The sequence below is a fragment of the Lipotes vexillifer genome, unplaced genomic scaffold (genome assembly GCF_000442215.2).
Source record: "Lipotes vexillifer unplaced genomic scaffold, Lipotes_vexillifer_v1.1 scaffold413, whole genome shotgun sequence".
In the NCBI taxonomy this organism is placed as follows: domain Eukaryota; kingdom Metazoa; phylum Chordata; class Mammalia; order Artiodactyla; family Lipotidae; genus Lipotes; species Lipotes vexillifer.
Window position 1 is genome coordinate 1,574,288 of NW_006769725.1, and position 9,319 is coordinate 1,583,606.

Sequence of the window (9,319 nt, forward strand, 5' to 3'; positions counted from 1 at the left end):
GTTTAAGGCCGCTTTTTCCATAATAAAAGAGCAGAGCTGGATGATTAAGGCAACTGAAAATCATGGATTTTGGTCTTTAGAACTGTCTGTCACATGCCCTGAGTGAAGAAAAGATTGGAGAAAGCAGTTTCTAAACCGACCTCTAAATGAGCTTTTATTTTGAAAGATATATTACCATTTTTAAATGGTTCTCAGAAGAAAGACAGCGCGTCTCCACTGGGGGTACTTCAGGTCTAGGCTGCTGTAAATCACGTCTTAAATTCACCAAGAAGAAACAGTCTCCAGTGAAACAGTCATTCTCTTGTGGATGAAGTGGCTTATTAGCAAAGGGGTTGGGGTGACAGCACCACTCATCAACCAGAGCACCCCAGTTTTCGTGTGGCAGGGGGAGCACCCTCAGGAGCTTCCTAGTGGAGAGAGGAAAACAATGTTTTACAGGACAAAATGGAACTGTGACACGCTCTTAATTAAATCAGCACAAAGGATGAAAGAAACTCATTAACCACATTACTTGCAGTGTTACTTTTTCCCCTGATGGCACCAGTAACATATACTCACTATAGACAATTTTGAAAACGCAGGGAGGTATAAAGCAAATAAAAACCATCCTTGGATGGACCTAGAGATTGTCATACTGAGTGAAGTAAGTCAGACTTACTTCACTTATTCCTAAGACAAATATCATATGATATCGCTTATATGTGGAATCTAAAGAAAAGGGCACAGGGCTTCCCTGGTGGCGCAGTGGTTGAGAGTCCGCCTGTCGATGCAGGGGACACGGGTTCGTGCCCCGGTCTGGGAGGATCGCACATGCCGCAGAGCGGCTGGGCCCGTGAGCCATGGCCACTGATCCTGTGCGTCCGGAGCCTGTGCTCGGCAATGGGAGAGGCCACAACAGTGAGAGGCCCGCGTACCGCAAAAATAATAAAAAATAAATAAATAAAAATTAAAAAATTTTAAAAAGGGCACAAATGAACTTATTTACAAAACAGAAGTAGATGTAGAAAACAAACTTATGTATGACAGACTCGTTATCATAAGGGGGGGAGGGATAAATTGGGAGACTGGGATTGACATACACACACTACTATATATAAAACAGATAACTAATAAGGACCTACTGTATAGCACAGGGAACTCCACTCAAAACTCTGTAATGGCCTATATGGGAAAAGATTCTAAAAAAAGAGTGGATATATGTATATGTATAACTGATTCACCTTGCTGTACACCTGAAACTAACACAACATTGTAAATCAACTATACTCCAATAAAATTTTATTTTTTAAATCCTTTCTTTACCACCCAAGGTCAGGTAGCTATTTTTTTACATGACTGTATTTCTTTGCCAGCCTTTCAAGAGAGACAGCTGTACACAGGCACACAGTCTGGGATCAGAGGAAATACACAAACTGTATCTTGCTTTTATTGTTTTATTTATCTATATCATGATACTTAATGACTCCATTCTATTCCATAGGTATGCCAAAACTTTTTAGGTCATTCCCTCACTGTTAGATATTTGGGTTTTGAGTATTTCATTATCAACAACCCTGTGATGAACAGTCCTAGAAAATTTGTATACAGATCTGATTATTTCCTTGGGAAAGAAATCTTGTAAGTGTGACATTACAAGCACAAATGATGTGCATTTTTTAAAATTAATTAATTTATTTATTTTTGGCTGTGTTGGTTCTTCATTGGTTCTTTGCTGCTATGCGTGGGCTTTCTCTAGTTGCGGTGAGCAGGGGCTACTCTTCGTTGTGGTGCGCGGGCTTCTCACCGCGGTGGCTTCTCTTGTTGCAGAGGACGGGCTCTAAGTGTGCAGGCTTCAGTAGCTGTGGCACGCAGGCTCAGTAGTTGTGGCACACAGGCTCTAGAGCACAGGCTCAGTAGTTGTGATGCAGGGGCTTAGTTGCTCCACGGCATGTGGGATCCTCCCGGACCAGGGCTTGAACCCGTGTCCCCTGCATTGGCAGGCAGATTCTTAACCACTGCGCCACGAGGGAAGTCCCAATGTGCATCTTTTTTAAACTCAATTCCTATATTGACAAACTGCTTTCCAGAAAGGCTATACCAATCTATAATTCTTCCACTTACTTTTTTCAGAATTGAATACTATCATTTTTCCATGTAATTGGTGAAAATGTTCTCAATACTGCTGTTACTGGCAATTCCTTAATTACTGGTGAGATTGAACTGGCTTTCATATTTATTCGCCACTGTGTTTCTTCTGTGAATTATGATCAATGGCCATTTTCCAGTGAGATGTTAGTATGTTCTTATTAAATTGTACAAGTATATTCTATATTAAGAATATCAGCCCTTTGTCTAAAATCTGTGACAAGTATTTTTCCAGTGTTACTGCCTCTAATTTGATTAACATGTCTTAAATTTCAAATCGTCCAACCCTTTCTTCTGTGATTTCTCTCATTACTATTTTCTATAAACTTTTTATTTTGGTGTAATTTTACATTTACAGAAAAGTCACAAAGATGGTACAAATAGTTCTCATATATACTTCACCCAGCTTTCCCTAATGTTAACATCTTACATAACCAGGGAGGATTTGTCAAAACTACTCACTTTATCTGGATTCCCCTAGTTTTTCCACTAAAGTCCTCTTTTTCTGTTCCAGGATCCAATTCACAACACACTGCATTTAGTCATCATGTTTCCCTCATCTCCTCTGCTCTGTGGCAGTCTTTCCTTGTTTTTCAGGACCTTGAGGTTTTTGAAGAGCACTGGTCAGGTATTTTACAGAATATCCCTCACTTGAGTTTGTCTGGTATTTTCTCAAGATTAGACTGAGACTATGGGTTTGGGGGATGTCTACCACTGAGGTGACTTCTCACCACACCAAACCCAGAGAAGACACTGTATCAATATGACTTATTCCTGGGGATGTCAACCTTGATCACTCAGTTAAGGTGGCATCTGCAAGGTTCCTCCACTAGCAGAGCTCCTATTTCTGCCTTTGCACACTCTATTGTTTGGAAGTGAGTCATTAAATCCAGGCCACACTCAAGGGAAGAGAAATTAAGCTCCACTCTGTCATTATTATTTATGCTTAGAACATCCTTACAATTAAGTAGCCCCTTACATTTGCTCCCAGGTTTTGTTTTAATGGTTTCATTTTTTTCCTGTAGAAATATAGACACCTGAGACTTTTCCATGGTTTACCTCTATTTTAATCTAAATTGGGAAGATTTAATCTAAATTTACCTCTATTTTAATCTAAATTGGTCTAAGGGGAGAAGAAATGTGGGCAGGATGATGAGGATATTTCAAAATAATTTATCCCCCCCCAAAAAAAAACAACCAGAATACAAACATTCTTCTCGTCTCCCTAATGCCTTTGAATATTACGAAAGCTTAAAGCACCCTGAATACTTGCCCACTTCTGCTCCAATCGACTGGACCATTTGCCTGCTAAGGATCAACTGTATTTGATCACAGTCCTGTTTATGCCACTTATGCATGTTTTTTTTAGTTACATAATTTTATCAAACATGTTATTTTGTTACATGTTATTTTAGTTACATAATTTAATCAAACATGTAAACCAAAGAAATATGAGTTGCTATTCCTCTGAAAACTAAACATTTCAGAGTAGAGGAAAGTCAGTTATTAAAAAACAAAATCACTGGTGGAATGTGGGAGATACAACTATAAAAAAACTGAGGCGAGGGAAAAAGAATAAAAATCTAGAAGAATTCTCCAATCAGACTGCTTCAGTGTCTAACTTCTCATTCCACTTCAAATAAACCTAAACTGGAAACTCTGGATAATGAATTTAGGATGGCATAAGTGAAAAAAGCTAAGAGTCCACAGCAGCAGACTCATATTCAACAAAAAGATATTAGTTCCATACTAAAATACTAGTAAGTTAATGTACATTTGCATGTTTTAAATGAAAATATTTAAGATGCAAATGTATCATTTTTAAATGATTCCCTCCCATGAACCCTTTTTCTTTGATTTCCCCAATCAACTCTGAGTCTCATAAAAGGGCAATTACAACGTGGAAGAGGGCAGACATTTAATTTTAACTCCAGAGGACAGAAGTAGGAACAAGAAAGGCTGATTTTAGTTTAAGAGAAGCAAGAACATTCCCTTTTAAATTAGGAAATGCTGTACCACTAACATCATTCAAATTGCTGAGTCTATTAAAAGATTAAGAATCGATTCTTTCAACATATACTTTCTAAAAGTCTACTACTAGGAGTCAGGCGTTCTGCTGACACAAAATATTAGTACATACAGTCCCTTTGTCAAGATATTCACATTCTAGTGGGAAACATACATCTATGAACAAATACCAAAACCAGAATATAATAAATGCTCATAACAGAGCAGCAGCTTGGGAGTTGAGGGGGGAAAGGGAGGCGATGGCTCAGACCCCTTTGAAAATCCGATGAAAGTGTTAGCCCCTTTCTTCAAACATACATTCCCACCCGCACACAAAATCTGCATATTACTTTAGGGGATTCATGGACTTGCAAAACCAATCCATGAATTCAGGGCAATATGTACAAAGTGCTAGGGAAGTAGAGTGCCGCTGGACCTCAGAGAAGAGGTAACATCTGAGCAGACCTTTGAAGGATGAATAGGAGTTCTCCAGGCATTGAAAGGAACTAAGGGCATCACAGGTGTAGGAAACAATATGAAGACAGGCACCATATATGTTTAACTTGCCACTGGAGTCCCAGTGTCAGGCACAGTGCCTGACTCATAGTGTAAGCTCTTAAATAAAGGAGTGTTGATAACTATAACATGTGAGGCCCCTGGTGGGGTCTGCAGCATACTCGGATGAAAGGGTTAACAAATATTTTCCTTTGCTTGAGAATCTGACCTTTGGTTTAACCACCTAGACCTGTTACCCTGGAAGCCAGGTAGATGGTAGGCATTGATTACACTGCTAGACAACACTGACTATGGTAAAAATGATCCTTGATTGGTCTACTGCATCTGGACTAGGAAGTTTGAATGAGCTGTAAATATTAGATGAGGATGCCATGCTTCAAACTTCCCTGAATGTAGGTCTTCGTGGGGAACCCTAAAAACTATGCCAAAGAATTATCACAAGAGCTATTGGCTGTTTAGGGCATGAGGCTTCTTCTCAGGGTAGCTCCTGCACCTGCCAGATATGAATCTTGCACTTTGTACCTGGAACCGTGTCACATGGGGAGACAAGAGTCCCCAGAGGGGTATGTGACCTGCCATTTGCTTGAACTGCTGCAGGTCCTCTGCTGAGGGGAACTCCTGCCACTGCCCCGAAGGTGAGAAACGTGGCCGGTGGTAGTGTTGTGAGTCCGCACGTTTAGCTGAACTTAAGAAAACCTCAGGTGGGCACCACCCCCACCTTATTCCATGTAATGTTTACTACAACTTTGTGAGATGAGAATTTCCATTCCCCTGTTACAGAGAAGGAAAGGGAGGCTCAGAAATGTTAAATAATCTCTACAAGTTCACAGAGTCAGAGCTGATGAAGAAAGGCAGGATCATAGCCCAGGTCTTCCAGACTCCAAACTAACTCTCTCCCTTGGAATATATTCCCTCTCCTGGTAACACAGAACATCAGCAAAGGGGACAGGGAAGGTTGGATGGTACAGACTACATTGGGTGTGACATGTCAACCTAAGGGGCGGGAACTTGGTTCTACAGATACTTGGGGAGCATCACAGAATTTAAGGTGCGAGAGTGATAGGTCGGATTTGAATTTTTACAAAGATTAGGAGGAAGACAAACAAAGGTGCCTGTTTAGAGTAAGAGTTGGGCCTAAACAGGCTCCTAGATCTTCTCCATCACTAAGATTCTCTGTCCCTTGACATTTTGCACGTAGTGCCAATAAACAGATGCTCAATACAGTGTCCAAGGCAGCAATGTCAAAACCTCATACATGATCAGAAATGAAACTGCACTGAGACTTAGAGAGATCTAGGAGTGTTGATGCACATTCGCACACAACGTGATATTGCAGACTTAACTTGATCCTGTACCACAGTGAATAAAAGCTATACTATACCCCATAGCTATCTATGTAAGACATCGAGCAAGAAAGAGGCTAATTCACAAGTCATTGCAAAGATAAAAGTGTTTTTACAGCCGAAAGAAATTTTCTGATGTTTTGAAAAAACATAAAACCTTTAAGAACAAAAGATGTATTTTAATCACAGCTCTCCTGAAAGTGTATCTATCGAAAACCCTGAAACTTTGATATGATATACTTCCCAAGAGAACTTTCAAAAGAAAATAGATACCACATTTTTTTCAAGGTAGTTTTTATGTAAAAACCTGCTGAAGCTCAGAGAAAGAGTGAAATGATTTCTTGAACATTCTCTCAGCTTAAGATTCTATGATGAACAGCAACACATGCTTTTAATTAATTTAAATGTTTTAGTTATTTTTAACGTATCTTAAGCATAAGCTTCGGGGGGGAAAACTTAAAATGCACAATTTTATTTTATTTTATTTATTTTTTTAAACTTGGTCAATGAGTATAAACAATTTTTAGTCTTTTAGTTCGTATTGCCAAATTGCCTTCAGAAAAAAAATGATGAATTTAAAGATCCACCTCTAACGTTGAAGAGTATCCATTTTACTACATTTTAAAATGCACAACTTTAATAAATGTTATTGATTGATGGTGTTTATTTAAAACTTAAACATAGACAAGAAAATGAAATGCCTTAACTTTAAAATCAACCATTAATCAGTGATAATTAACAACCGTAATACAGAGATTTCACATTGGATTAGAACCAAGTGGGCAATAAGAATTTTAAGAAAAATATCAAATACCTAAAGCTCAAAATATAGCCACTAGAATAAGCTGGCATTATTATTTATTCCAAAAGTTTGTACAATGTTACCAATAATTCAGTGTGTGCCTATCCTCTCTTTTCACCTCTTTGTCCTCTTTCACAGAAAAGTGACTATTTATAGGAGTAGTTGTTTTCAGACTACGACAATAGCTGGTCTGTCAAATAGACCAATCAACTAGTTGGATATTCTGACATCTCTTATGTTTCCGTTAAGTCCATTCTGCTTGTTATCTGCTAGAGTTTCAATGCCCTCATAGTTACTGGGCTGACACCCAGCTCTGCTGGTGCAGGTGGAACCGGGAGGGCCTTTCCAGTGACCTTGGGAGACCTCTCAAACGACTGAAAATCAGGCTGATGTTTCAAAGTCTGTTTGGCCAACCGATATAATTCAAGTCTGACATGAATTTATTTCTAAAATACATAACAAATTCCAAACACAACGACCATTTAGCTGTTTCTGAGATGATCACAATGAACTTGATATTAGGGACTGTTGCTTGATATTAGGGACTGTTAACAAGAGAATGATCAAAAATTGTATATGTTTGGACAATTTTTACAGAAAAACTCTGCTGAACTGGTAAGAATGCAAATTGGAGAATTTTATTGTAAAGAAATAAGGTGTTATTTTCAAACAACCAAATAAATGGCTAGGAATGTGTGACTCTGAATGAAGGAAAACACACTGCTGTAATTAGCAGATTTCATGCACCCCAGTGCTAGTAAGTATTAAAAGCCATTAATGAGTCTTAATAGGTTAAACAGTCTTCTGCACCTATAATTTGCTTGACAAGAATCTTTTTCATTAAAAAAAAAAAAGTAACAAGCATTAGTCTTGCACTATCCAAATAATCATGATTCACAGAACTCAAGGTGCAACTTTTTGAGGTTGACTAAGCACAGAATTTTCATGCTGGCAGGACTCTTATAGTTCTATCTAATTGAACCTCCGAATTTTGCAGATGAGGAAACTGAGAATCAAAGTGGCTTGTTCCCAGATAGAAAGGCTGGCCGGTAAGCAGATCTTAACTCGGCTCCACTGCTCCCAATACAAGAGCTCCTGCTAAGACAAACCACCATATTCCAAGATGCCTTCCTGAAAAGGATGCTGACAGTGAGATGATTACAGCACATACAAGCCTCCTTTGAAATACTTTTGGTTTTACTTTCTACTCAACAAGCACAGATGTTCTTACCACCTGCGTGGCACAGGTAACTGAGGGAGAAATGAGAAGACCACTGGGCTTGATGCAAACAGTCAGCATGACATCCTTGTGCAGACACAGGAGGAAGCATGTCTTTCCATCAAACAGAGAGCCACGGGGCCTGCTGCCTAAGAGTGAAATGGAAGCAAAGCCTTCTGTCGCCTACTAAGGATTTCTCCGCATTGCTCAAGAGGCCCCCAGGTGCCAGGCGCACATGTGTGATAGGCAAAGGCGTCCAGGAAAGCCTTGTGAAGTGAGCAAGGCCTAAGTCACGTCCACTGTGGACCTTCTCGCAAAGGAAAAGGGAGAGAGGGGGTCATTTCCCTGGCACCTCTAAAAAATACGGAGTCCTGAATCAAAAAGGCCTGAAACACTGTACTAGATAATCTGCTAGCTTGCCAATAAGGCCAATTATGGAAAACGGGGTGGAAGGAGGCTGTAAAGCCAACTAAAAAGAGCTTGTCGAGTATTTACTATTATATATGTTACAGCCTTAAACGTAAGAGCGTTTATTCTCTTCACAAGTTAGGAAACTAGGCCGTCTTAACATCTACATAAGAAGATGCTGAGGCGACGTGGACAAAGTTCCCCAGCCTGTGACGGTAAAGCTGGAGTTCAAACCCAGGTCCCGTTCTCCCGCTCTGCTCTCACCCCACGGCCTCCCGAAGGTCAGGATTCGGGAGAGCGCGTACAGCCTTCCATTGTCAGCCTCTAAGCCCTCCGAGCTCTCAAGTCCAGGGTCGTAAACAGGACTGACACCAAACAGAAGATGCAGTATCAGCCAATGATGAACGAGCACATCCTTCAGGCCAAGCACACCAGGGAAGTCCGTTACTCTAGTAAACTCGCTCCTCTGTGACTTCCAGGTCTCTTGCTGTTGTACAGGCACACATGTTTCAGAAACTGCGTCTGAGACTTAAACCAAAGCCAGAAATAGACTGAGAGAAGGAAAACTGTCCTGGTTAAACTCCAGGGTAACCTGGGATGCTCTGGACCTTCCAGGCTCAAGCGGGCCTATCCCTGACAGTGTGGCCACCCTCAGCCTTAGGGAACCTGAGTGAGAACATTCTCCCTCCCCTGCAGATTCAGAGTCACCCCATGGCTTCCCCAAGATAATCACTCAGAGGGTGCTCTGCTCACAAGCCCCCCACTTACACCAGCATAACTTTCCACGATCTCATCTACCTGGGATGCTGCCAGGAATCAGAGAGCAAGCAAGAGAGGCTGATGGGACTTCCCTGGTGGCGCAGTGGTTGAGAGTCCGCCTGCCGATGCAGGGGACACGGG

General features: G+C 40.6%; 1 protein-coding gene across 1 annotated transcript in view; it reads right to left on the reverse strand.

Moving 5' to 3' along the window:
• UBE3D (ubiquitin protein ligase E3D) overlaps positions 1 to 9,319 on the reverse strand; it is a 101,924-nt gene that overhangs the window by 78,398 nt on the left and 14,207 nt on the right. Inside the window, exon 4 of the mRNA XM_007445892.1 lies at positions 176 to 407. Coding sequence (XP_007445954.1) covers positions 176 to 407 — 232 coding nt within the window. The remainder of the gene's footprint in view (positions 1 to 175; positions 408 to 9,319) is intronic.